Source organism: Symphalangus syndactylus, chromosome 20, assembly GCF_028878055.3.
Source record: "Symphalangus syndactylus isolate Jambi chromosome 20, NHGRI_mSymSyn1-v2.1_pri, whole genome shotgun sequence".
Lineage (NCBI taxonomy): Eukaryota > Metazoa > Chordata > Mammalia > Primates > Hylobatidae > Symphalangus > Symphalangus syndactylus.
Genome location: NC_072442.2, coordinates 46,896,496 through 46,923,497, shown reverse-complemented (window position 1 = coordinate 46,923,497; position 27,002 = coordinate 46,896,496). Strand labels below are relative to the sequence as shown.

The window sequence follows — 27,002 nt, the reverse complement described above, 5'->3', positions numbered from 1 at the left end:
AGAGCTGAGAAACCTACCACTCAATTAATTAGATACTTTCCTCTGCAGTTCTGGGAGGGGTCTGGCGAGGCTGGGGGCTGGCAGAAGGGAATGGCATTTTCACTAATTAAATTAATCGATTACCCAGAGTGCTAGGCACCACGCCAGCAGGGGCTGCAGAGGAAAGAGGTGGCAGAGCCAGGCATGGATGGGCTGGGGAGTGGGGCGGGTCACTTCCCCAGGTGTACACTACAACCTCCCCTGACCTCACAGGCAAGATGAGAGACAGGGGGCGGCAGGTGAATGGAACGTCTCCCATAGGCCAAGACAGGCCAACACCACCCTTCCATCCCCAGAAAGCAGAGATCTGAATTCCTGGCCACTATTTTTGGGAACTTGGTGAGGTTAAGTTGCCTCCTCAAGGTCATGCAGCAGGTTCCTGTTGAAACTCAAACCCTAAGGTCCGTGCTATTCCCACTGCAGTGCAAAGAGGGGGCTGATGAGACCAGGCTCCCGATCCTCTTCCTTGTCCTAACCCTGCTGGTGGACAGAGGGAGAGACCCCTGTCCTGGCAGGGGTGGGCATTGCAGGGCAGGCTGAGGGTGGCTAACCTACTGCCCTTGGGCCTTTTAAGGGTGCTGGGGAAAATGGGGGCTGCCGAGTGTCCCCATCAGCCAACTGAAAAGAAGGGGCTTATATTAGAGCAGGAGAGACAGGTGAACCACAAAGACCCGCCTGACCCTCAGGAGGGTTGAGTGCAGGGCGTGAAGCTGGGACAGACAGTGCGGCCTGCAGCCTGACCTCGTGGCTTAGCTGTGCCTCCTGGACACCATCCCTCTGTGCAATGGCGTGTGGTCCTGAGTCACTGACAGCACTGACCCACTCTTCTGAGCACCAGCCCTGTTTCCTTTCCTCCCACCTCCTCTACTGTGTGCCAGGCTACGGGCTCCCCACATCCCTGAACGGTCTTGCCCACTCCCAACCCCCCCCCCCCCACACCCAAGGCCATCTCCTCTGGCCCAGCTAAGTCTCCTAACCTGGAACCCCACCTCTTTCCCCCAGTCCAGGAGGAGCCCTCCTCCCAATCCCAAGACTTCCCAGGTGGGCTCTCCGTGTGGGGGCTTAGCAAGCTGAGGGCTTTCCCTGCTCGGGTCAGATCATCAGGGAGACTGACCAACCCACCCCAGCCTTGAATGCCACCCAAAGGTCTGGCCTGTGGGATCTGAGATGCCAGGCAGCCCCTCGCCCTGCCAGAGCAGCACCGTGGAAGAACTCAAGATTCTTTTAAGCTAGGCATTGACCTAGCTGCAGCTTCTGGAAGGAGACAGCAGAGACCCGCATTAGCTCAGTGACTTGAGGCCACGAAGCCAGGGGTGGGGCTAACCAAAGCTTGCTGGGCCGGGGTGGGAGCTATAGGTGAAGGAAAGTGATTCTTTCTCCGTTAACTTTGTTTCACCCCAGATACCTGGCAGTGGGCAAAGCAGAGCCTGGGCTCCAAAGCTCCGGGTTCTGGGCTCTGACTTAACTGCCAAAAATACAAAAATTAGCCAAGCATGGTGGCGCATCCCTGTAATCACAGCTACTCAGGAGGCTGAGGCAGGAGAATCACTTGAACCAGGGAGGCGGAGGTTGCAGTGAGCCGAGATCGCGCCACAGCACTCCAGCCTGGCGACAGAGCAAGACTCTGTCTCAAAAAAAAAAAAAAAAAAAAAGGAATCTCCCAGAGCCACGTGACCTTGTGTGAATCATTCCCCTTTTCTGGGCCCCAATCTCCCCATCTGTAATGTGAACAGGTTGCACTAGATTAGAGTTTCTCACTTTTGCCCCATCAGAAGGCTCCCCTGGGGCACTCATGAAAGACACAGATTCCCAGGTCCTCCTCGGACTGTGTGATTTCTTAGGTGTTGGGTGTGGCCCTCGGACCTGTATTTGGACAAGTGCTCTGGGAGATTCCATTTTTTTTTTTTTTTTTTTTTTGAGACAGAGTCTTGCTCTGTCGCCAGGCTGGAGTGCTGTGGTAAGATCTGGGCTCACTGCAACTTCAGCCTCCCAGGTTCAAGTGATTCTCCTGCCTCAGCCTCCTGAGTAGCTGCGATTACAGGGATGCGCCACCATGCTTGCCTAATTTTTGTATTTTTAGCAGAGATGAGGTTTCACCATGTTAGCCAGGATGGTCTTGATCTCCTGACCTCGTGATCTGTCCGCCTCATCCTCCCAAACTGCTGGGATTACAGGCGTGAGCCACCGCACTTGGCCCCACTTTTTTTTTTTTTTTAATGGAGTTTCGCTCTTTTTGCCCAGGCTGGAGTGCAATGGCACAATCTCAGCTCACTGCAACCTCCACCTCCTGGTTTCAAGCGATTCTCCTGCCTCAGCCTCCCGAGTAGCTGGGATTACAGGTGTGCGCCCCCACACCTGGCTAATTTTGTATTTTTAGTAGAGATGGGGTTTCACCATGTTGGACAGGCTGGTCTTGAACTCTTGACCTCACGTGATCTGCCTCTGGACGATTCTTATAACCAGGCAAGTCTGGGAACCTCAAGATGGGAGGGAGAGTCTCCACGGTCCCTTCCAGCTCTGATCTTTAGGCGATGGGATTCTTGGGACTGCTTAGGTCAGTCTCTCTCTTCCACAATCAGAATCCCTGGCCCTCAGACAGCCTGGGGTGTCCCCCCTTCGCCCTTTGACCCCCGCCTTCCTCAGCACCGAGGGAGAAAGCGTCGGGTGGGAAAGGAGACAGGGTGGGAGAGACCGAGGGCAGCAGCAGCTCCAGGATAGACATATTTGTGCCTCTGCCAAATATCACCCTTCAAAGATTATTCATTGTAGCACCGTTTGTAATAACTGAAGACTGAGAATAAAGACTGGTTTAAATAAATTATGGTACATTTTGTGATATTATGCAAATGCAAAAAGAATAAAGATGCTCTTTATGTACTGATATGGAACCATCTCTAAGATAGATGATTATATGAAAAAAGCAAGGTGTAGACAGTGTGTATAATATGCAACATTCAGGTAAAAACAAAAAAGAATACATATACATAATTACTTGTGTATGCAGAGAATGTCTCTGGAAGGACACTTATGAAATTGGCAAAATGGTTGCCTCTGGGAGGGAATCCAGTGGCTGGGGACCGGGTGGGAGGGGACATTGTATTCCCATTTGTACCTTCTGAATTCTGTGTAAGCAGTATCTGCTCAAAAACATTTAACATTTTAAAAGGCTTTCCAAGGGCTTTTTCTTTTTTTTTTTTTTTTTTTTTTTTAGACGGAGTCTTTCTCTGTCCCCCAGGCTGGAGTGCAGTGGCGCGATCTCGGCTCACCACAACCTCCACCTCCTGGGTTCACGCCATTCTCCTGCCTCAGCCTCCCGAGTAGCTGGGACCACAGGCGCCCGCCAACACGCCCGGCTAATTTTTTGTATTTTTTAGTAGAGACGGAGTTTCACTGTGTTAGCCAGGATGGTCTCGATCTCCTGACCTCGTGATCCACCCGCCTCGGCCTCCCAAAGTGCTGGGATTACAGGCTTGAGCCACCGCGCCCGGCCCCCAAGGGCTTTTTCAAACTGCATTGCTATCTCCATCCTGTCCCTGGTTCCCATATAGCCCTGTGGCTGGAATTAGATGTATCTCTCAGGCGTGTGTGGTGGAAAAGGGTGGGACTCCTGTGACCGAGTCTGGTCTCCCTTTGCACCCCCAGGACAGTCCCATGCCCAGTGCAAGTGGCTGCCCGATGAGCACAGGGAGAAGGAAGGAAGGAACAAGGACCCATCTCATCACCATCAGAGCCTGCCCAGTGCCCCATTCGTCCAGCCTGCCCTCGAGGGCGCCTGCTCATGGGCCATTTCCAAGTCGACAGCTCCAGCTCCCCAGTCAGCTTCGCTAGGGCAGGGCCTTGACATTAGCCTCTGGCTCCCTGACTCCAAGTAGCAGGCACAAAACTCTGCTAGGGACCCTGGACCCCCCATCCATATGGGCAGCCTTGTTCGGCTCAGCCTCACCTCCTCATTGAGGATCTCCTGGCACTCGGAGTAATTCACGCGGGCGGCCCAGCTGCCATTGGCCAGGCACTCCCGGTAGCCATTGTCTGGAAAAGGAAGAGAGAGGCAGTGATGGCGGGGCAGCCAGGCCCCTGCCTGACCATCCTGGCCCAGATGGATGCGTAGGTGGATCTGTAGATCGCCAGCACAGGCACCTGCTGGCTGGGTGCTGTGGAGTGAAGCTGGGGAGAGGGGCTTCCTTACCACCCCCATCTTCCTGCCTCTTTCTGCCCATTGGCCTCCAGCAGGGGTTGGTGGCTCCCCCGGCTCTGCCCACTCAAGCTGGCATGATCATGCCCACAGGACTGGCCCGTGGACAGGCTTGGCCAGCTCCCTGGGCTGTTTCTTTGCAAGTCGTTATGTGGTGGCAGATGACGGCTAGGTGCTCTTCTGAGAAATCTCCTTTTCAGGGGTCTTGCAAGACAGCAAAAAAATGGTGAGACCTCATGAGTCAATTTTCATGAGGCTGGGCATGACACAGTGGAAGGGTATGCGGTGACAGCTCACGTGGCAGGTGGCATGACAGGGCTTCTTGTGGTAGAGCCATCTCACAGAGGCTGCCGTGGGAGGTCCTCACTGGCCGTGCTGCACGTGGGGACTCAGAGTTCACGGGGCAGATCTTGGGGAAGGTCCCCATGGTGGCACTTCCCCATAGCGGGCCTGTGTTGGAAGGTCGTGGTCGGTGGGTGGGGGGAACATCCATGATGGAGGTCTCTTGGACAGAAAATGACAGGTGACAGGCATGTGTGGGGAGATGTCATCACTCAGGTCTGCCACAGCTGCTCCTAGCCTGGCCCATGTCACTCAAGGAAGAAGGCAGGAGAGTGGCCCAGGGACATATGGAGGTTTGTGCAGCCACCGGCCTGGACTGTGGCCCAGAACCTGTCACCTTCTAAGGAGATGGGGAGGGGCCCTGTGAGCTGAATTGACGCCTGGCTTTAGGGCCCTGGGATGGGCAGAGCTGCCCAACGTGTTCCCCTCACCCTCCTTCATGCCTACCAGGCTTGAGCTCCAGGGTCCTAAAACTTAGCTGGGAAGGGACAGAGTGAGTTCTAAATTCCATCTCATCTTCTCTCCTGGCAGAAGTCGCCCCACCCCACCCTGTACCCGGCTCTGGCATCAGTAGCTCTAAACATGCTTCCTTGAGTTAATTCTGGCTCTGACTTCAGGCAGAACTGCCTGGCAGAGAAATGAAGCCCTGAGTATCTCCCCTGGAGCCTCCCTCGCTGTAGGCCTTCCTGTGGCTCTCACTGGCCCTTGGGGCTGGAAGAGGGTTGGGAAAGCTGCCGGAGTCCCAGTCCTTGAGTCTGGAGCCCCATGGGGCAGAACCCTGCGAGGATCTAGAGGCTGGGGCCCTGGGACCAGCTGAGCTGCTGCCGTGCTGCATGACTGACCTCTGGGGACCCCTTCTCATTTATAAAAGGAAGGGCTGGACTGGTTGATCCCCAAGGGACAATCCAGCCTGGGAGCTGCCTCTGCTGGCAGCATCAGGACAAGAAGGTGATGACAGGGAGCCCGTCCCGGCCTCCAGGGCTGAAAGGCAGACGTGGCCCCTCCTCCTCTCTTGATCTACTCCCCTCCATTCCCCTCCCTGGTCCCCCTGCTGAGGAGCTGCTCAGCTACAGCTGGCCAGTGGGAGATCTGGCTAAATGGATTTTTAAAGCACTTCCATGTCAGTGGACCGCAGTCTCGGGGAGCCTCAGGCCCTTGGGCAGAGTTGGTGAAGAGGCTGCTGATTCTCTCCTAATTGCCAAATGAGGGATGAGTTACCAGAGGGCTGAGGCTCACCCAGTGGATTTTCATGGAGGTCTGAGGGGAGGGCGAGGCGAGGAACCAGGGGAACCTAGTGTCTCTGCCATGGCTGGGAAGTCCCGGGACCAGAGGCTGCTCTGAAATACCTCCAGGGATAGGGGCTTTGGGACAGAGATCTGGCTGGAAGGGGCCCGGGGGTGGTGGGATGGGGTGGGGTGGTTCTCGAGTTAAGAGGCAGCATGGAGTAGTGCTAAGAGCGTGGCCCCTGGACCCAGACAGCCTAGGGTCAAATCCTGGCACTACCTTCCACTAGCTGTGTGACCTTGGGCAAATCCCGAAACCTGTCAGCTTCCTCCTCTGTAAGTTAGAGCATCTGAATAGCGGCTCCTACATCAAGAGTTGAGTATTTTTAGTTAACATGCACAAGGTGCTTGGAACTGTACCTGGCATGTGATGTTGGCTGTTATTTTTATTATTATTGTCTTGGAGCTGTATTTATATAACCTTACATGAGACTCAGAGCGTGTCACTTGTCCCCATCAAAGGGTACTGGTGGATATTGTGGGAGGAGCCCCCTTTTGTCAACACCCTTGCCCCCCTTGACATGTGGGGGAGAGTCAGGAGTCCCACCAGAGGCTGGGTCACCCAGAGGGAGCAGGCTTTGACGGGGAGAAAGGAGGTGATCCGAAAGAAAGCAGGCCCAACAAGCAGGGAGCCGTTGCCAGGGAGGATGCGACCTCCTTGTCTTTAATTGCTGAGCTGAGCAGTCCTCCCGAAGAATCACGGGAAAATGGATATTTTTGGAAATGCTTCCCATCCCTTTGAAGATCGGATGCAGCAGGAGGGAGGGCATTAGGGAGAAGGCCTAGAAGCCCTGGCAGCAACTCATCAGTAAATGGATTAATTAGTGCTTAATGATGAGGTGCAGCTCTGGGTACCCACTTGCGACTGACTGCACGGGCGTGCTCCACCTCATCTGGCACTGGGGGCATCTGGAAAGGGGTCTTCCAGCCCTGCCCTCACAGACTGACCCCATGTCGAGGGGCCATCACCCCAGCTCCTTTCCTGGGATCACAGAGGGAAGCATGGGGGAGCCTAGAGGGCACCACACTCAATCCTCCCACCCATTCTGCAGGTGGAGAAACTGAGGCCCACAGAAGGTCTGTGCCAAGGGCTCCTTAACCAGCTGTAGATGCAGCTGGAATGAGAATCTAGGACTCCTGGGCTGCCACTTCAGGCAGGGCCAGCAAGTGAAGTGTGTGCCCAGGCACTGAGGGCTGAAAATGTTTATCTGGAGCCTGTCAAGTAACCCTTTGCAACGGGAGTAGAGGGAACTCACGGGTGGTGGCCAAGGCTGTCTGCAAAGGGCGACAGGGCCATGACCACAGACAGCCTGGCTGGCCCCACCCAGGAGCACGGGCCTGACCACAGAGGCCACAGAAGAGTGGATTCCAAGTGAAGGAGTGACCGACTCAGATCTGAAACCTGAGGCTGGGCAGTGGCGCTGGGGAGTGGGGGCAGGTAGGGCCAGACATGAGAATCACTCTGGAAGTGGACATGACAGGAACTGGTGCCTCCTCCCAGAAGCTCCTCTGATGTGCAGATGCTGCCTCCTTCCTAGGGGCTCCAGAAGGACTCAGCCCCCAGCATCGTGAGAGTTATCGTCCCTGGGCTGTGACCCTGCCTCCAGGCTCTGTGACCTCCGATAGGTTATTAGCCTCTCTGTGCCTCAATTTCCTTATTACAAAATGGGCCTGACTATATTGGGGGCTGGCCAACTGTGCACCCCTTGGACTGACCCGGCCAAGAGGCCCTTCTTCCTTTCTGCACTTCCTCCCCTCGGTCCCCAAGCCCCTCCCAGTGTGTCTTCTCCCTCTCCCGAGTCCCTCCCATGGCCAGGACATGGTACAGACAAACGAGGCTGCTAGATCTGGCTGCCCCAGCCTCCTGTCCTGCCCTGGCCTCCCAGGTCACTCCCTGGGGAGTCACTCTCTGGCTGGGTCTTCCCACTCCTCTGCTGTAGCCCCCAACCTTAACCCCCCAAATCCATCTGGTAGAGGAAAGAGGGGCAGGAGAAGGAATTTGGGAGTTTGGAGCTGGAAGACATCTTAGAAGCCAAGCCATCCAGCCCTCTCCATCCTCAGATGAGGGGCTGAGGGCCAGATGAGGGGCCACGATGTGCTGGGAGGCCACACAGTGAGTCTTGGAGTAAACTACATGGTGTCTGGGCTCACCCCTGTGCCCTCTTGGGACTCTGAGTTCAAGACCACCAGGACCCAAGGGTGCACACAGGAGGCCCCAATTGCAGGGATCAGGCCCCCAGCCTCCCCTCAGGTAGGTTAGGGCCCCTGACCTGCAGCTGTTGCTCTCTTGATAAGCGGGGACCTGACTCATTGACAGGGGAGAGCAAATTAATTCTGAGAGTGGCAGGCGAAATAGCAGGGAGCTGCAAAGCCCGGCCGTGGGGGTTTCGGGCCTCCGGGGAGCCAGGTGTTTACATGAGGATCAAGTATCCGACGGACCCTGGGTCAACCCCGTCCTGTCCCCACTCCACCTACAAATCCAGGATGCAAGTTGAGCCCGTGCCTGTGCATCTAAAACTCTGGGTCCCCTGCCTCCTGGCTGGAGGGCCCGGGGTAGGCCTCAGAACCTCTCGACTCAGGGTTCTCATTCACACAGCTGGGGCTCTGATCATTCCTGCCCTGCTTCATGGTATTACAGTAGGCCTAAACAGACTAACCTGAAGCTTAATGGCAGAAGAAGGTGCCAGACAGAGTGGATGCAAACTCCAGCTTCACCCCTTACCAGCTGCCAACGGGGCAAGTTCCCTAACCTCCCTGAGCCCCAGGGGCCTTAGTTATAGGAGGCGTGATAGTGACTTGCAAGGGTGTTGTGAGAATCACCAGTAATGAGCACAGGGCACCCGGGAGAATACAGCGCTGACCTTTGGAAAACAGGGGCGATCCCCACAAGAGGTATTACCATTAACTGTCATCGTCATTCTTACTTCCCCCACCTCCAAGCTCTCCCCATCCTGTCCCACCTCCCAGCAGATGGTCCACCCTCCACTTCTTCCTTACTTGTGGTGTTGTAGCGGACACCATAGAAAAAGGCAGGGCAGGGCCGAACCACTAGCTGCCCTGCAGGGCTGCGGGGCCAGCAGGTGCCAATGAGGTCCACGGATGCGTTGCACTGCAGTCCTGGGGGCAGAGACGGCTGGTAAGGCACAGCAAGATATCCGGCCAAGGCCCCAGGCAGGCAGAGGACATTCCAGAGTTCTGCCCACCTCCCCACTCGTTCCCACTCACACCAACTAGGGACAGGATGACAACAATGACCAGTGCAGAAATGAGCTCATCCTATGCAAAGAAGACACAAGGGGAAGAAATCTGAATCTGATGCTATGGTACTAGGGAGCCAGCATGGGTTCCAGAGCAGAGGAGGAACAGAGATGGCTGGAGGTGGTGGGTGTTAAAAGCTAAGGTCCTGGCATTTAGAGGAAGCCTGGGCATGCTTCTGGTCCCCTGCTCTGTAGCCTAAGGACACTTCTTTTGGTCCCTCACATGGTGATAGCCTGGAGCTCTGAGACGTCACAGGAATACCCTGGAACAGACCCATCCAACCACTGATCCAGCCCCTCACATGTCTCTGCAATCAAACCACATCTACCCTGGCCCTGCAGGGAAGAACCAGCTAAATGAAGTTGGCCCTTCTTCCGGCTGGCCTGTTCCTTCTTCCGGCTGGCTTGTTAACCACACTTACTGACCATATGTCGTGTGTACTTTGTTCTGTGCAGGGCCCTAGGACAGGATTGACGGAGAAGTGAGCTATGGAGAGGAAAGGCAGGGAGACACCAGCTGGGGGAGTGGAAAGGACACTGAACTGGGAGTCTGGGCCCACGGCGTCAGAATGGGCTGCGCCACTAATTTGCTGTGAGATCATAGGCAAGTCACTTGCCCTCTCTGGGCCTTAGTGTCTTGTCTTTATCTATAATAAAATAAAGTGGTTGAACCATATCAGAAATTCTTAATCTCAGCCCAATGGAAACTTCAACAGTTCGCAGAGACCCTGAATGTAATGAAAATATTGGTGTATACATGCATTTTAATGGGGAAATAGGTCCATGGCTTTCATTAGATTCTCAAAGGGGTCTGTGACTCAAAGAGATATAAACATCTGAACTAGAAAGAGGATGTCAAAGGCCCCTTCCAAATATTTGCTTTTTGGAGGAGACAGAGAGAGCGCGCGCGCGAGAGAGGATGTTGGGGCAGAGTTGAGGCCCGGTGACACTTCAGGAGGGGAGGGTGGATATGGCCTCCAAAGGGTGGGGGCTGGCACAGTCCTGGCACCCCCCCTGAGGCTGCCCCTTCTTTCCCTGCCTTTTAGTGCCTCCCTCTGAGTGAGGCTGGCACACCAGTCCTTTTGAGCCCCAGTGTCCCCAGGTTAATAACCTAGAATTGGCACAAAAGTGGACAGACAAGCCAGGGAGGGCCAGGAACCATGAGCCAGCGCGGGTGGGGGCAGCCTCTTCAGGCTTGGGCCGAGGCCTTAGCAGCTGCCAAGCCCTGGCTGGGGCTGCCTGCCATCTCCTCCCCAAATTAGCTTGTCCCCAATCTCTCAGGAAACAGCACTGGGTTAAATTGGCTTCCTTTCCCCGTTGGACTCAGGGCAGTGCCGAGCAGCACTTGTACCAAATGCTGGTTTTTCTTTCTAATCAAAGCTATTCATAGGGCATTTGTGCAAATCAGGACTCAAGGGGCAGAGGCCTTCAGGCCAAGTGGCTTAATTGAAAGAGAAAGAAATCTGGATTGGGGCTTAATGGACACGAGGTGACTGCGGGCCAGGCGGCTGGAGTGGGCCAAGCCCAGGTGCTGTGCCACAGCAGAGTCTCTGTGGATGTTATCACGGAGTGGCGGTGGAAGCAGTGGAGTGATGAAGCAGGGCCATCTGAGGCAAGGGCGTGCCAGGCTGGGATTTTAACCTGTCCTGGACCCTGCTGACAGTGTTGAGCCCGGGCACAGAGACTTGGGGGGAGAGCTGGGAGCATGCGGCCGTGGGGAGGGGAGGATCGTATAGCGGCCACGCCCTGCGGTTTCAAAGCTCTTCTTCATCGATTTCGTCTGATCTTCATACATCTGGCAATGTGACTATTTCCTTTTTACAGATGAAGAAACTGAGGCCCAGGGAAGTCAGGTGACTTTTCCAAGGTCATGGGTCAATGGGTGAAAGAACTAACACTCATAGGCAGGTATTTTGGACTCTAAATCTAGTGCTCTTTCCATTACGCCACATTGTGAGTCAGTCACGGGGGTGAGGGACAGTTAAGGGGACAGCAGGAAGGGAGCAGCGTTTGTTGAGGGCTGACTGTGTGCCAGGCACATGTCAGCTGCATGACATACGCCATCTCATTTAATGGCACCATTGTACCTTCCTCAGTAGCTTGCTCTTTCACTCCTCACTCATTCATCCACAGTATCTAGTGAGCTAGGCTTCAATGTGATGTTCCATGTGGCAGCATCTGGAATGAACACACGGAACACACCCTCTCCGTCAGTGTGGCACCTGCCCTCCCTTCTTCCCTTCCCCGGCCAGTCTTCTTGCGCCTTGCTTTCGCAAGGCATGGAGGGCAGGAAAGGACTGGGCACCAGCCACAGCCAGGACCAGGCCAGGGTTGAAGCAGAAGCCAGCCACTCAGGATGGGCCTTCTGGCCTAGAGGACCTGCACCGGCCACTGCTGGGAGCTCTAAGGGCTCTAACCAAAGGCCTGACCTTGTCCACAGCTGGCCAGGGACATGGAGACCTTCAAGGGGTGGGCAGGTCAGAAGCCATTTGCCTCTCCTCTGTGGTACGGTTCCCAGCCACCTACTATGCCACCATGGGTGCTTATTCTCTCTTGTTTTACAGATAAGAAAACTGAGGCCAAAGTGGTCAAATGGCTTATTCCGAGACAATCAGTAACCAAAGACACTGAGACGGGAGTGGATTTTGAATGCTCATCTTTTGATGCCAGCTCAGGGTGCTGCCCACAGCTGCACAGCTGGCCCTGATCTGGGCAGCTGCCCCTCGATCGTAGAGCTGACTCCAGTTCCCCAGCAGCGCCGCACCTCCCCCTCCCTCCTGGCCCCCGCAGCTCATAAGGATGCGTAGAGGGGGCGCCCGGGACACAGCATCGGTGGCGACCTTTACATTAAGAGCCCAGAAAATCCTGGAAGGAATTGAAAGTCTGTGTGAGACGGGAAGAAAGGGAGAGAGAGGCTGCAAGAACAGGGAAGAGAAGCCAAATGAAGAGGCAAGGAGACAAAAGTTCCCCCTTCCCCGAGTGAAAGGTCAGCGCTCCCGCTGGGTCAGGGGCTTGGGGTGGGGGGTGCGGGGTCGGGGGGGTGCATGGCCAAAGGCGCCAGGGCCTCAGCAGCAGAGTGGAGTTAGAAGGGAGGGCACCTAGAGGTCAAGGGCAGGGAGGAGGCAGCAGGACAGGGCCTCAGGCGCCACGCTCCTGGCCAGTTGGCACTGTCCACTGGACTTTCCGGCCTGGGACTGCCTTGTGGGCTCGGTGCCTTCCCACAACGCCTCGGGGTCCTGCCCTCTCTGGGCCTTAGTGTCTCTGTGTCTGAAATCCCCACAAGGATTTCAGATCGCCGTCCTGCATCCTGCGAACACCGAGTCCAGGGAGGAGGAGAGTGAGGGAGAGTGGGGGGAGGGGGGTCCCTGGGATCCGGTAGGGACAAGGCCTCAGAAGGGAAATCGTGTATAGGACTTGATGGGGAATATTTGTTGGACACTACTATAATATATACCAGGCACTGTGAAAGGCGCTTTGCATGACTTAATTCATGCCACTCATTTAAGCCACCGGACTACAATGAGGGGGAGAAAACAGGCAGAGAGGGAGGGAGGTGGGAGGCCAAGTGGGCCAGGAGAGAGGTGGGGAGACAGAGGAAAGAAGAGGGAGAAGAAGACACTAAGGAAGAAATAGGGAGAGGCAGGTGGAAAGTCAGGACAAGGAGGCACAGAGAAAGATCATTTCACAGGTGCTGGGGACAGAGAGGGTGTCCATCCCCTAGCTGGGAAGGGGAGAAGGCAGGAAGTCAGTTTCTGTGTCACTCAGCTTGATGGCTATAAGGACCTCAAGGACCTTCTGATTCTTGGGCCAATGTCCCCTCCCTCCAGTCCCAGGGCCACAAAAGCCGACCTCTTCTGCTGTCCTGGCAGGTGGAGGTATTTTCCCACTCAGCTGCCATAGTCCTGGGATGAGGAGGAATTTGGACCAGAGTAATCCAGCCTTGCAAATAGCCAAGCCAATTTACCAGCCAGCTGCACAAAGGCAGAGGTGCTGTTTGGTGCCAACGCCTCCTGACAGCTCCCTGTCCCACAGTGCCTCTCCTGGTAAATTAAGGAATAGTGACTTTGCTCTTTCTTTAACAAGTACAGTTGTTTCTCCATATCCATAGGTTTTGGGGAAAAGTGTACTGAACACGTACAGACTTTTTTCTTGTCATTATTCCCTAAACAGTACAGTATAACAGCTATTTATGTTTATATAACGTTTACATTGTATTAGGTATTAGAAATAATCTAGAGATGATTTAAAGTATACAGGAGGGTGTGCATAGGTTATATGCAAATACTACTTCATTTTATATCAGTGACTTGGGCATCCCTGCATTTTGATATTCATGGAGAGTTCTGGAACCAGTCCCCCATGGATACCAAGAGACAGCTGTTATTTACTGACTACCTAAGAAATGTTCAAGGGGCTTGGGATATAATAATGAATAAAATAAATGCCCTGTTCTCATGGTGCTTACATTCTAGTGGAGAAGCAGCAAACACACACATACATTTCTGTTAACCAGTGAGAAATACTATGGACAAAAACTAAGCAGTGCAAAGAGATAAAGGCTGACAAAGGTGCTATTTCAGTGTGGTGGCTTCTAAAGCACTACCATTTAAGCAGATACCTAAAGGAAGTGAGGGAGAAAACCTGGGGGGAAAGTGTTCTCGGCAGAGGCAACTGCAAGTACAAGGGCCCCGGAGCAGGTGTGTGCTTGGTGTGTCTGAGGTGTCAACGTTCCTATCAGTCTGCGGCTCACTCCCTCATTCACGGGGCAGGTAGATGCCTTCAGGGTCTTTCCTGGTTGGGGATGTGGGAGTAGAACCAACCCACTCACCAGCCTTAGTCACCACAGGCCTTTAGGTTGGGGGTGAGCTGCGGGAGTCAAGTGGGCTAAAGTAATGCAAAAACCGGTCCTATATCTTCCTCCTTCCCCACACGTGCACAGAACAAATGCGCGGGGCCTGCATTCTGGTCAGACTGCCTGAAATCCCTGCAAAGGGAGAGCAGAGGACAGGTGGGAGGGCTCCCACGTGCCAGGGAAGAAACCCTGCCAGGTCAGGGTCCTGGGAGGGCTGCTTTAATGAACAGGTAAGAACCCTTTGAAGGTGGCCTATTTAATGCTGTGCACAATCGGGCACTGGCTTCTTCCCCCAAGTAGGTTACACAGTTTGCCTCCCATCAGGCTCAGGGTCCACACGTGCTTGGCAGATCCACCTATAGTGGATAACTTCAGAGGAAGCTGGAACCTGGCACTGTCCCAGTTACGTCGGGTCTCCCATCAGCGGCTTCTGGAGGTGGGCACTTGGCAGCAGCCCTGTGGCTGGGAAGCCCTTCCCCCTATTTGGCTTAAACCCAGGAGGGGGACTCAGCCCAGGCTGTCCAGAGGGGGAGCAGCCAGGTGGCCCAAGGGCAGCCTGTGAAACACACATTCTTGCCCAGTCAGAGGAATGTGCTGTGGGATGAATGGGCAGGGCCTCTGCCTGGGTCCCCTGGCATGGAGAGTGTGGCAGAAACCTGGTCTTTGCTTGGCCACCTCATGGCTGAGCTGCCTTCTCTTTGGATGGGCAGAGAAGAAAGATGCCTGTGTTGGGTGTGTGATCCATCAGGACAAGTGGATGGCCCTCCTGTCCTGCGGGTTTGTGGGCTCATCACTTTTGCCTTCCCAGCAGCTAGTACAGTGCCAGGCATATAGGAGGCATGGAGGAGAATATGGGGCCATGTGCAAACCTAGTGTGGGTATGGAAAACTGCAGGGGTGGCACTGCACCCCTAGACGGCTGACTACACCGGGCCCTGGGCACCCTGGCTCTGAGTGGCCACATAACGCGGTGCTGGTGGCAAAATCTGAAGTCAGGCCCACATGGTTTGTATCTTGCAGCCACTGCTTAGTAACTGCTTAGTGCGTTTGGGCAACTGATTTAACTTCTCTGAGCCTTAGGTTCCTCTACTATAAAATGTGGATAAAAATATTCCTGACTATAGTGTTGTAATGATTGAATGAGATTAAAGCACTTGGAATGGTGTCCAACACACAGTGGGCACTAAATAAATATTAGCTGTTATTATTATTATTATTTGAAACAGAGTCTCGTTCTGTCGCCCAGATTGGAGTGCAGTGGTGTGATCTCGGCTCACTGCAACCTCGGCCTCTCAGGCTCAAGCGATTCTCATGCCTCAGCCTCCTGAGTAGCTGGGATTATAGGTGCCCGCCACCAAGCCCGGCTAATTTTTTATTTTTATTTTTAGTAGAGACGGGGTTTCACCATGTTGGCCAGGCTGGTCTCGAACACCTGACTTCAAGTGATCCGCCCGCCTCGGCCTCCCAAAGTGCTGGGATTACAGGCGTGGGCCACCGTGCCTGGCCTAGCTATTATTAATTATCATTCACTACCTTAAGACCAGAGATGAGAACTGATGACCCCAGGTAATTGTCAACTCAGATTCTATTTGTCTGTGATGTCATTAGTAAATAATTCTGTTACCTCCTGGCATTGTCATACTCATGCCATGATTTTATGAGTCGCCAAGTCTGTGGTCTGCCACATGATAGGCCTCAGCCCTGGGCACCCACTCTCTCCCAGTTCCTGGCGTGAGGTACGTGAAAGGCCCCCCAAAGGCCCTGGCTCAGTGCCAGCTGCCCCGGCCAGACGCCCATCCATCTCGCCCCTCCGCCCCACCCTCACCATCTGTCTCTACCAGTGCCCGTCGGTCTGGGTAGGTCTCCAAGTCAGAAGACAAATGGCCCATTATCAGAGGCCACTGTGGAGGGTGACGGATCGCGTGCCATGCAGCCAGGCAGGCTGGGCTGGGCTGGGGGCACGGGCACGGAGTACAAATCACCAGGGAATGAACGCTATTCATCATGGCCTGCTGGCTCCAAGGACAGGTGACACCTTCGTGGGCTCAGGGATGTCTCTCCTCCTGAGCATAACGAACAAGTTGATAGAGCCTGACCTGGCGCCAGAGCGTGGGGAGGGCTGGGGATAGGCCTTTCCCCTCAGGCCCAGCCTCTGAGCTGCTCTCCTCCCTCCCCATCTCTCTCTCCTAGAACTCCACATTCATGCTCAAGAACTTACTTCCCCATTCCCCAAGCACAGCTTAACTAACTTTGCAGCCAGATGCTCTGGGCTGCCAGTACCTTCTCGGTTTCCCACTCCTCCCTCCTCACTTCTCCCTGGTCCTTCTGCCAAACCCACCTACTGGTCCTTGCTCACCTCCTGCTGTAGCTCACAGCACTGGCTCTTTTCTGCCAGTTCATACTAACAGTGTCTTAATATTCACCTTGAAACTTCCTCCTTCAGGAAGCCTCCCTGGATTTGCATCACCCCTGCCTAGCCTCCCTGCCCCCTCCATCATTATGAGCAATTACTGGCAAGTACCTTCCCTTCATTCCGGCTATACAGTAAGCCTTTTAAAAAAAAGCCTGCTGAGGCTGAGCCCAGATCTGGGCTGCAGTGAGCTATGATTGTGCCACTGCACTCCAGCCTGGGCAACAGAGACCCTGTCTTTACAAAACAATTTTAAAAAATTAGGCCAGGCGTGGTGGTGTGCACGTAGTCCTAGCTTCTCAGGAGGCTGAGAGAGGAGGATTCCTTGAGCTCAGAAGATTGAGGCTGCACTAAACTATGATTGCGCCACTGCACTTCAGCCTAGGTGATAGAGCGAGGTCCCACCTCTAAAACCAAACCAAACCAAACCTAGTACTGGCATGACACTCTACAGTTTACAGTTTGTGAAATATTGCCATAAAACTTAGTGCATTCAATCTCATAAGAGATACTTGGGGCAGGTAACAGCCCCCCATCCCTCTACACTTGGGCAAGGTGAGGTTCAAGAGGGGTTGAGGGTATGCTCATCCCTGTGGCTACCAGTACCTGCCCCTAGCCAGGACATGACCAGGCACCTTCTGTGAGCCAGCACAGGAACCCAGTGTGCCTTCTCCAAGGCCAGGGCTTGTTCCTCTGCCCCCAGCCTCTCCCTAGTGAAGGAACAGCTGGCCAGGAAGCAGCTGCCCTGAGCTGTGGAGGCCTCCTGTCCCCACAGAGCCAGCTTCAGAAATGAAGGCCTCCTGCCTGCCTGCAGACACTTGCGTCTGTTTCTTTGCTAGCATGCGTCTTGCCCTCTGCCTCATCGCACGTGCATTTGTGGATTCGACACCCAGACTAGACTGTGAGCCCCTCTTGTTTCCCCCAGTGCCCTGCGTGGGGCCTGCTGTGTAGTCGGTGCTTCATCAAAGAGTTGGTGTGAATCAAGGAGAGGCTTGAAGACTTAAATAGAAGGTCCACAAGCCTTCCAAAGACACTCAGGTGCAGGGACCCTCTCCATTTTTGCCCAGCAGCAGCCATGCCCAGGACCACACCCAAAGTTTTAAAAGACATGCCCTTGGCAGCCCAAACACCTAGATTTGGGTCCCAGTCACTGCCACGTACTGGCCACGCAGTGCCATGGGGATTATGTAACTCTCCCATGCCTCAGTTTCCTCAACTGTACATATGTTGGGCTTTACACTCTTGTGAGGATGAAATGAGATGATTATGCAAAAGCACTCTGTAAATGGTAAAGTGACACAGATATTAATAATATTTGCAGCCATGCTGTCTTTTCTATTGGAGAGATACAGAGCACGGCGCTGGAGACCACAACCAGAAGCTGGGCTGCCCGTGCTCCACTCAGGGCTCTGGAGCTTACTAGTTCTCTGTGCCTCAGTTTTCTTAGTGTAAAATGGGGACAACAGCACCTACTTCAGAGGGACACTGTGCAAATTGGGTTAATACAGCTCCAGTCCTTGATCAGTGCCTGGCACGGGTTAGCACCGTGGAGTATTACGCCCTGGGCATTTTTAGTCGCAGACTGTGGCAGCCTTTCTTCCTCCCTTGATGCCTCCCCAAGTCACAACTCAGCAGCAAGGGCTGGGATACCTTCCCCTGTGCCCACCCTAAAGCAGGGAAGATAACTACTCACAATCCTTGCTGCAAACTCCTGTGCCCACGGCAGGTGCTACTAACCAACTGCAGCTCTTCCCCACCAACCTTACACCCAACCTCAGGATCCTTCTCAACACGGCACTCAGTGGAGATGTGAAGAATTGCTTGGAGCCGTGGAGAGGAAATGACTCTGCGAATCCTGCCTTGGGGCACGGTTCTGTGTGCAGGCTCTGGGATACCTGGGGTGGGGGGCATTGTGGTGACCAGGAATCTTGCAGGAGGGGGTTGAGGGGACTCACCTGAGATGTTGCTGGTCAGGGACAGGCTCTCGCAGTGCTGGTCCTGGAGGGAGCCAGAGACAGGGTTCAGCCCCAGAAGAAGAAGGGCCTGCAGGCACAGGAGGCGAAGGACACATCAGGCAGGTGCCATGAGCCATGAGCGTGTTGCTCCATCACCCAGGAAAACTGCAGGGGTGACACTGCACCTGCCTGCCTCCCCTCCCGCCCTGTCACACATCCAGTTGCTTCCCAGACACCCGCCCCTCATCTCCTCTCTCCTCCTTCTGGGTCCTCTCCGCCTGGAGGGTCTGGAGTTGCCCTGCTCATGGAGGGGCCTGGCAGGGAAGCTGACAGGATCAGGATCCCGGGCTCCTAGGGAAGAGGCGAATTTTACCCCTAGGGGCTGTGTGCTGCCAGAGGAAGCCACCTCCACCCCCATGGGATCCTGAACATGGTCCAGCAGTCTCCCACCATATATACGTGTGCACGTGCGCACACACACACACCCCCCCTCCCACCGGCCTGCTGACCACCACGGCTTCACAGATCCCATGTGTGCACTCACTTCCCTCCTTTCCTCCAGAGCTGGCCTCTTGTTTTGTGAACTGTTTCCTGGGCCCTCATCCCCGCCTGCCTAATTATCCATCATCACAAATTGTGCCTCACCATTTATCAAGCTCTTGTACATCTGCCATGGCACTAAATTTTCCCTGGGGCTGGTGTGGCTGTGCCTATTTGCAGATGAGGAAACTGAGGCACAAAGAGGTAAGGGATAAATGTGTCTGGAAAGATGGACACCCTATTCTAGGGCAGACCTTTGCCCTTTAACCTCCCTGAAGGCTCTGTGTCACTCTGCTTCCAGAATTTTAGCCCAGTTGGGAAGGGAGTGGCATAGGCCCTATACCTGGAGGGCTGCCCCTTCTTCAACTAAACCCACCCACACAACCATCGCATAACCCCCCTCCCGACAGGGTTAGAGTCAAGAGAGAGGCCGAGTGTCCAGCCCCCCGTTACGCTGTGTTGCCATGGGCAGGTGACTTGACCTCTCTGTGCCTCAGTGTCCTCACCTGTAAAAATGGCCTGTCTCACCCCCTTTAAGCTTACATGATGTATGTATGTAGAAGTCCTTTAAATAGCCCTGCATGCTCTGTGGGGGCAGGGATTTTGTTCATTGCACTCAATTTTGCTGAAGAAATGAATGAATGACATTGTGTTTCTGGTATACAATAGGCACTCAAGAAGGATATGTTAACTGATCTGAACTTGGTGGTTTTTATTTAGTTGTTGGAGAAGAGGTGGCTGTTTCCCCTCGGATTTGATTCAAAAGGGGTTAAGAAGCATGAGTGAGGGGCAGGGAGAGGGGAGCACTGTAACCGGTCCTTCCCTCTGGCTGTGGGGAGCTGGGTGCCCGGCCACCAGCAGAGTTCCCAGACAGGGTGGTGAGCCTGAAGCCCGAGAGGCCTCATGGGAGGCTGCTCTCTTCATCACTTCTCTGCTGTTTCTTCTTGGGGTCTGCTCCTTCTGAGGCCCCCAACCCCATGGCCAGGTGTCTCAGCCCCAGCCCATTTCTGTACCAACTGCAAATTTCACTACAGAGCCTCAGACACAGACCCTTAGCTCTGGAAGCCAGCTTAGGATTTCACAGCAGGAAAATAAGATCGGGAGAGAGGTAGGGGCTTGTCAAGTCCCTTGGTGAGCAAAGCTGCTAGGCTAGGGTGTAGGCTAGAAGCAGGTCGGCGGCCAGCCCAGGCAGCACGCAGCCTTCTCGCGAGGGGCCGGGACTCCACGAGGTGAGTGGAAAAGTGAAGGGAGCATCGAAAATCTTAGTTGTCAAGATACAGAATATTTTACCATAATTATTTTTTTTAAATAAAGATTAACGCCAAAAAATCCGTGATGAGCAAAATATCAAAAACTTTTTAAAGGAAAGATAGGCTCAGTAACAGTGCTGGGCCATGTTGGAGCTTGGGGCAAAAGGGGAAAAAGTCAGTAATGATATTAAAATATTATCTATCATGGCCAGGTGCAGTGGCTCATGCCTGTAATCCCAGCACTTTGGGGGGCCAGATCACTTGAGGTCAGGAGTTCAAGACCAGTCTGGCCAACATGGTGAAGCCCCGTCTCTACTAAAAATACAAAAATTAGCTAGGTATGGTGGCGGGCACCTGTAATCCCAGCTATTCGGGAGGCTGAGGCAGAAGAATTGCTTGAACCCGGGAGGTTGAGGTTGTAGTGAGCCGAGATCGCGCCACTGCACTCCAGCCTGGGCGACAGAGTAATACTCCATCTCAAAAAAAAAAAAAAATATCTATTGTGATTACTGAGGTTGCTGGCACCTCCGTCTGGGGTGGGCTTGAGGAAATGCCTCACTTGCTTCACTCCAGTTGGGCCCTGCTCATGCGCTGTCTTCCCAAGCCAGACTCCATCCCTCCGTCCCTGCCCGCCCCGTACCCTCCAGGGCTGTCCATCCTCTCTTCCCTGGACTCCTCTCCACTCACCCTTTTCAGATCTCAGGACCTTCTCCCTGTCCTTAGAAGCAAACTGACCTGCCTTTTCCATGTTCACCTGCCGGGAATGTTCTCCCTTATCTCACCCCACCCCACCCCACCAGGGCCACCCCCTTTCACGGTACCCACTCCCTCCCACTCCTGTCCCGATGATGAAGGCAGACTCTGCTTCCCTTTCTCCCACATTCCAAGGTCCAGGGGAATAGTGCCCACTCCTCATCAGAGCCTGGTCCCCACTACCCATGACTCACCCACATGGTTCCCTGAGTCAGTAGTGCCTGAGTTTGTAGTGGCTTTGTTCACTCCATTCCCTTGCTGGTACTCTCACAGGGGTCTCTCTGCCCTGGACCAAGCTTCAGGTTCTGAAGCATAACCCCAGCCCCACACCCCCATCCTGTGCTCTGCACGCGGGACACTCAGCAAGATGGCACCAGGGTTAGCCAACTCACGCCTGGGACTCAGGAGTGATGATAACAAACCCATTCAGCTCTCTGGCCTCAAGGAATTTCCAACACTTTATTAATCAGTAATTAAACTTCACAGTCTCCAGAGAGACGGAGAAATATCTTTACCCTCATTTTCCAAGTGAAAACGCAGAAGTAGAGAGAGGAGGAGGCCACCAGGCCAGCCGGTGGCTCTTGCCAGCTAAGCAGAAAGCAAAGTGTCCTCATGACAAAGCTGCACTGCCCGCTCAGCAATCAGCAGGGACCCAGGCTCGGCTCTGTCCCCAGAGAGGGGCAGCTCAGATACTAGGGCCAGAGGCCCCTTCTAGAATAGGACTAGAAATCATCGCTCCTCGTTTCCCACCCCACATCTGCCCACGCCACCTCCCAACACACACATGCACACACGCGCACGCACACACACACACACACACACACACGCACTCTCTCTCTCAAACTAGGGCTCCCAGAGCCAGCTCAGCCACAGGCAAATTAAAGAAACTGGAGACACTGGCCAGGTGCAGTGGCTCACGCCTGTAATCCCAGCACTTTGGGAGGCCAAGGCAGGCGGATCGCCTGAGGTCGGGAGTTCGAGACCAGCCTGGCCAACATGGTGAAACCCCCATCTCTACTAAAAATACAAAAATTAGCTGGGCATGGTGGCGTGCCTGTAATCCCAGCTACTTGGGAGGCTGAGGCAGGAGAATTGCCTGAACCCAGGAGGTGGATGTTTCAGTGAGCCGAGTTCGCGCCATTGCACTCCAGCCTGGGCAACAGAGCAAGATTCCATCTCAAAATAAACAAATAAATAAAATAGACAAAAAAGAAAGAAAAGAAACTGGAGACATCCTATTTGACAATATCAGCCCCATTGCCTGGCATTCCACTTATCCATCTAATCCTTAAGCTGTGCTTCGTGCTCCGGTCTTTCAGATCCCCCACCTTGAAGGCACATCACGTTCTATTCCCATCCAATTACTTATCATCTCCCAGTATCTGGGATCCTTCTCATGTCTGCAACCCTCTGCCCATGCAGTCTGTGCCATCCCCCGCCCCCGGTCACCTGGTCAACTCTGCATTCTTCAGAGGCCAGTTCCAGGGCCCCTCTGCTTAGTAGTATCTGCCCAACCCTCCAAAGCAAAGCAGCTCAGTTCTCCCTCCAATGTACCCCTTTTCCCAGTGCACTCTGTATACGCACTAGACCCTGTGCCCGTGAGGCTCACGAGTAGAGCCCTTAGACCAGCCTAAGTGCACGAAAACCACCTCGGCACAAAGCACTTAGGACCCAAGACACTAATTAGATGGCAAATAAACAGGCTATAAGTTCTTATTCTCGCATCTTAATGTCCTAGCGTGCACAGAGGAGCAGAGCAAATCTTGATTCGTCAGAAAACGAAGCCCAATGCCAGGCAAAGGGCTAGTCTGCCTTTGGCTGCCTAGAACCCTGACACTTGTGTCCCTCTCCTGAATGTGATGGTTCACACAACCATTTTCTAAACACAGAGGACTGGTGTTGCATTATGCAAAGAAAAATGCTTCTTAAAATTCCCAAACCAACCTTTCCTCTCCGGAAAGGTCTGCTCTGTAGCAGAATCTGTGCCCGTGCCACCTCTTGCTCTGCGGAAGGTTTGTGAGGGCTTCTGCCTTATTCCTGAATCACACTTCCGTGAAAAGTCCAAAGATTTCCTGCATTTTTCCTCCCACTATCCACTGATCTCCTCCTCAAGCTCCACTGTGGTTTTCTATCTCCATCAACAGGCAGTTACTGCACTGGTAGGAACAGGCCCCCAAAGTTTCAAGGATGTTGTTTGTTTGCCCTTCAAATGGAGAATTTTTTGTTTGTTTTTTGAGACAGTCTTGCTCTGTCGCCCAGGCTAGAGTGCAGTGGTGCGATCTCGGCTCACTGTAACCTCTGTCTCCTGGGTTCAAGCAATTCTCCTGCCTCAGCCTCCCAAGTAGCTGGGATTACAGACCTGCCACCATGCCCAGCTAAGTTTTGTGTTTTTAGTAGAGATGAGGTTTCACCAGGTTGGCCAGGCTGGTCTCAAACTCCTGACTTCAAGTGATCTGCCCGCCTCAGCCTCCCAAAGTGCTGGGATTACAGGGGTGAGCCACCACGCTGGGCAAAAAACAACAAAAAACAGAACCAAAAAAAAAAAACAAAAAAAACGGAGAATTCTTAACCTGGGGAGCAGGCAGTGTGAAGATCTGCAAATAAATGCAGCTGGTGTGTGTGATGAAAACCATTTTCCTGGGGAGGGTTCTTGGCTTCCTCCACTTCTCACCAACAACTAGCACCCTGAAACAGTGGGAATTATAGTCGAAGCATATGGTAAATGGGGTGAACTGAACATGTCATCTTCTCTGAAATCAAACCAAAGTGCTTTCGGCCTTTCTCGAATGCCTCTTGCTCCTCCACTCCATCACCAGTCCCAGCCACTGGCGCTCCTTTCAGAACCAAGTTTTCAAGACTTCATGTGATTTACTATCTTCCAACTAGTAGAGAAAATCAAAACGGCACTGAAGCTGAAGCTGGCAGAGCACGAGGTTCACTCACTGGCTAATGCCTCACTTCCGTGCACCAGCCTGGCAGCCCCAAGGCTCCAAATAAAACTTGCAGCTCAACTACAAATCTCTCCACTCACCAAAGAGCCAAACCTTCAAGGTTAAAGTCTGAGGCCAAGGGTGTGTGCAGCTCAATTATAGCATCTTGTAAAAGGATTTTCCAAAGATCTAGTGGGTCCCTGGCACGGAAGGGAAAGCAGACTGGGCGGGTATCATGCTCCCATTTTAAATCTGGGGTAGTTGATGTGCCCAATGTCACGTAACTGTTTTTAGGAGCTGGGATTCAGTCAGCAGGTGCTCCTGCTGTCTTTCAAGGAGACGAACCATGAGGAGAGTCACGCCTTCTGGCTGGCCAGGCGCAGGTCAAGACAGCGCCTTGGCAGAGGGGATGGGCAGGGGAGAGGAAAGTGGTGCAGGAGCCTGTGGAGGGGGTGGAGGGCCAGGTTCTGACATGGTCTGCTCCAGCCTGCTGCAGCTGCTACCCACACCCCCACCCCCAGGGCCAGCACAGAATGGGGCTGGAATGAAGCTGCCATCCCAATTCCCAGTGTGATTTTGGTATAAAGGTTAATCACACCCAGAAAATGCTTATTAGAGACCATAAATAACCGTGTTGCTGAAGCTCAGTTTGGTCTTTAAGGCACAAAAGTGCAATTTCCTTTGATGTGATGATTCGGTAATTAACCTTTTGGGGAGGGTCCTGAAGGCCACTGGAGGGAGGGAGGGGTGGCCTGGAGGCAGCTGAGGCATCTCAGGCCTGGTTCCTACAAGTTCCTGGGGAACAGGGAAAAGGGAGCCTGTTTTCCCTCTCCTTTCACAGCTAGCACTGATGCTCAGCTTGGGAGAGTCCCCAGAGCCTCCAGGGGTCAGGGACGGCGCTGGTCTTTGGCAGAGCCACAGCTGGAAAGCCATCCTTCAACACGGTCCCTCACCCTTCTCCTGAGCCCCAAGGCAGTCCTGCCACTGCCTGTGTGGCTTTCGGTGAGGCACCTGACTCCTCTGAGACTCAACTTCCTCATCTGAGAAGTGGGGGCAATGTGGTCTTTCTTACCCACTTCACTGGGAGATGGGCCATTTGGGGGGATTCAGGAGAGCTGCATCTTCAGTGTAAAGTCCCCACAAGCATCAGCAGGGTCATCAGCACGGCTTGGCTGTTCTGGGCCCCTGAATGTGCCTCCACTGCAGAGGGCTGGCCTGGAGCAGCTTTCCTGATGTCCCTTCCAGGCCCTGGGGGGGGCCCCGCAGGCAGGACCTGGCCTCTCCTCATCTTCCACCAGGTCCTTCTGCCTTCTCAGGAAGCCTTGCTTTGGGAAGGAGTTTTTCTGCTTAAAAGGTATGTTGCTTTTTAGGTTTGAAATCCACTGGGTTGAGTGGTGTCTCCAACCCCCTTGGTGGTCTGGGATCCTTCATTCAAAGAGTCCGGGACTAAGTACATGATTTCGAAAAAAGGAAAGGAACTCAGAAGAGATGGGGAAGGACAGACAGACACACACACATACATGACGATGGCAAGATGAGGCACAGACTGAGGGCAGGGGGATCACGGAGTTTCAGATGGGGTCAGCACCGTGGCCATGAGGGCAGGCTTCCTGGGGGAGGTGAGCTGGAGGTCGGGCAGAGTGGATGTGGCTGTCAGAGGGAGGGAGAGGGCCCTCCCAGCAAGGGGAGGGTCCTGAGCTTGTGGGGGTGTGGCAGACTGCCTGCGGAGGGCCTCAGACACTGGGCTGAGATGGATCCAGTCGGCCTGGAGCGCCATGGCAGGTTCCTGAGCAGTGAATTATCCCAGCTCGTCACCCTCATCATCCCAGCGAGACAGCCAACAGTCACCTGTTCCACGGAGGCGGTTCAGCAGGTCAGAGTGAAACCAGGCCTTGTCGCCTTCCCTGGCCTGGGAGACTCTGGCAGACCCTGACTCGAGGCCCAGAGAAGCCCCTGACTCTCCAGTGTGGCCAAGATCGAAGCTCTCCCTGGTGACCCCAGAGGCAAGGGCCCCAGCCCACACTTTCCATCTGCTGGCCAAGGTCCTGGGTCCTGGGGTCCTGCAGGCTCCACAATCCCAATATCCAACCCTTCTGACTCTGCTTTGCTTTGCATTGTGTTCAGGTGGAGCCTATTTTAAGCAAAGGCAAGAGAAGAAAATCTAAATGCGAAAAAGAAATGAGGTCATAAATGAAGATTTCTCTAAAAAGCTGGGTCCGCCGTTGCATTTAAATACTGGGATCTGGTTTGCAGAAATAAAGCATCGGTGCAATCAACTCTTCAGAAACGTCTCTGTACCTCCGGGGGATATATCTGTAATTACAGACTAATTGAATACAAGAGCAGGGCAGGCCCCACATGCAATTGTGTGGTTTCTGCAGAATTTCTTGCTACAGAAGTGCCAAGTGGAGGGGTCAGTGGGGGATAGACTTGCAAGATGTGTACCAGCAGAGGAGCACCCTCATGGGGCATCTTTTTCCCATCCACCCACAGGTGGAGACCAGTCAGAGTAAAACTAGACTAGGGACAGAGGACAGCGATGCCAGGGGTCCTTTCTCAGCCCTCTTGACTGCCCAGGCTTCTCCCCACCCCGCCTCGGGCCTGGCCCTCCTCCCACAGCCTCTTTCTGTGACAGCCACAACCAGTCCCCATCTCAAGGCAAAGAGCCAGTGCTTCCCCTCAAAAGTGGGTGAGCACTGAAAGATTATTTCAGGCAGGAGAGAAATAATTTATTGTTACATTTAATTAACTTAAATTGCTGTTGTACCGAGAAGAAAAAATAGAAAGGAAAATCTCCTGCCTACAGTTAAGGGAGGGGGGATGCCTGGGTGTTCCCCGCCCCCGGTCTTTCTCCCTGGGGCCCCGGCTCAGGGCGCCCCCCGCCCGCCCTCCCTGCTACTTCATGCCTCTGCTCCCCTAAGAAAACCTCGCAGCAGGGCTAGAAATAGTGGGTCACCTGCCTCCCCCACCCCAGGGCAGCAAGGGCCATGAGACCCCAGCTCCAGAGTCACACACGCCCCTCCAAGGTTCCAGATGTACTGTTATAAGCTTGGGTTATAAGCTCCCTGCGGGCAAGGTCTGTGTTTGGCTTTTTTTTTTTTTTTTTTCTGAGATGGAGTCTCACCTTGTCACCCAGGCTGGAGTGCAGTGGCGTGATCTTGGCTCACTGCAACCTCTACCTCCTGGGTTAAAGAGATTCT

The 27,002-nt window shown here is 53.9% G+C and overlaps 1 protein-coding gene and 1 long non-coding RNA gene across 6 annotated transcripts in view; one reads left to right on the top strand and one right to left on the bottom strand.

The window, feature by feature from the left end:
• Positions 1-27,002, bottom strand: part of CRHR1 (corticotropin releasing hormone receptor 1) — a 52,513-nt gene that overhangs the window by 11,310 nt on the left and 14,201 nt on the right. For 3 of the 5 annotated variants that reach the window (XM_055257681.2, XM_055257683.2, XM_055257684.2), the window contains exons 2-4: positions 18,330-18,417; positions 8,854-8,973; positions 3,983-4,068 (exon numbers count right to left, since the gene is read on the bottom strand). In XM_055257681.2, coding sequence (XP_055113656.1) covers positions 3,983-4,068; positions 8,854-8,973; positions 18,330-18,417 — 294 coding nt within the window. Of the gene's footprint in view, positions 1-3,982; positions 4,069-8,853; positions 8,974-18,329; positions 18,418-18,534; positions 18,577-27,002 lie in introns of those variants that run through there. The other 2 variants (XM_055257682.2, XM_055257686.2) reach the window with 2 other exon arrangements.
• LOC129470184 (uncharacterized) lies at positions 14,869-26,078 on the top strand. The gene is made up of 3 exons (XR_008653173.2): positions 14,869-15,820; positions 24,644-25,156; positions 25,519-26,078. It is a non-coding gene; the product is annotated as an uncharacterized lncRNA (long non-coding RNA).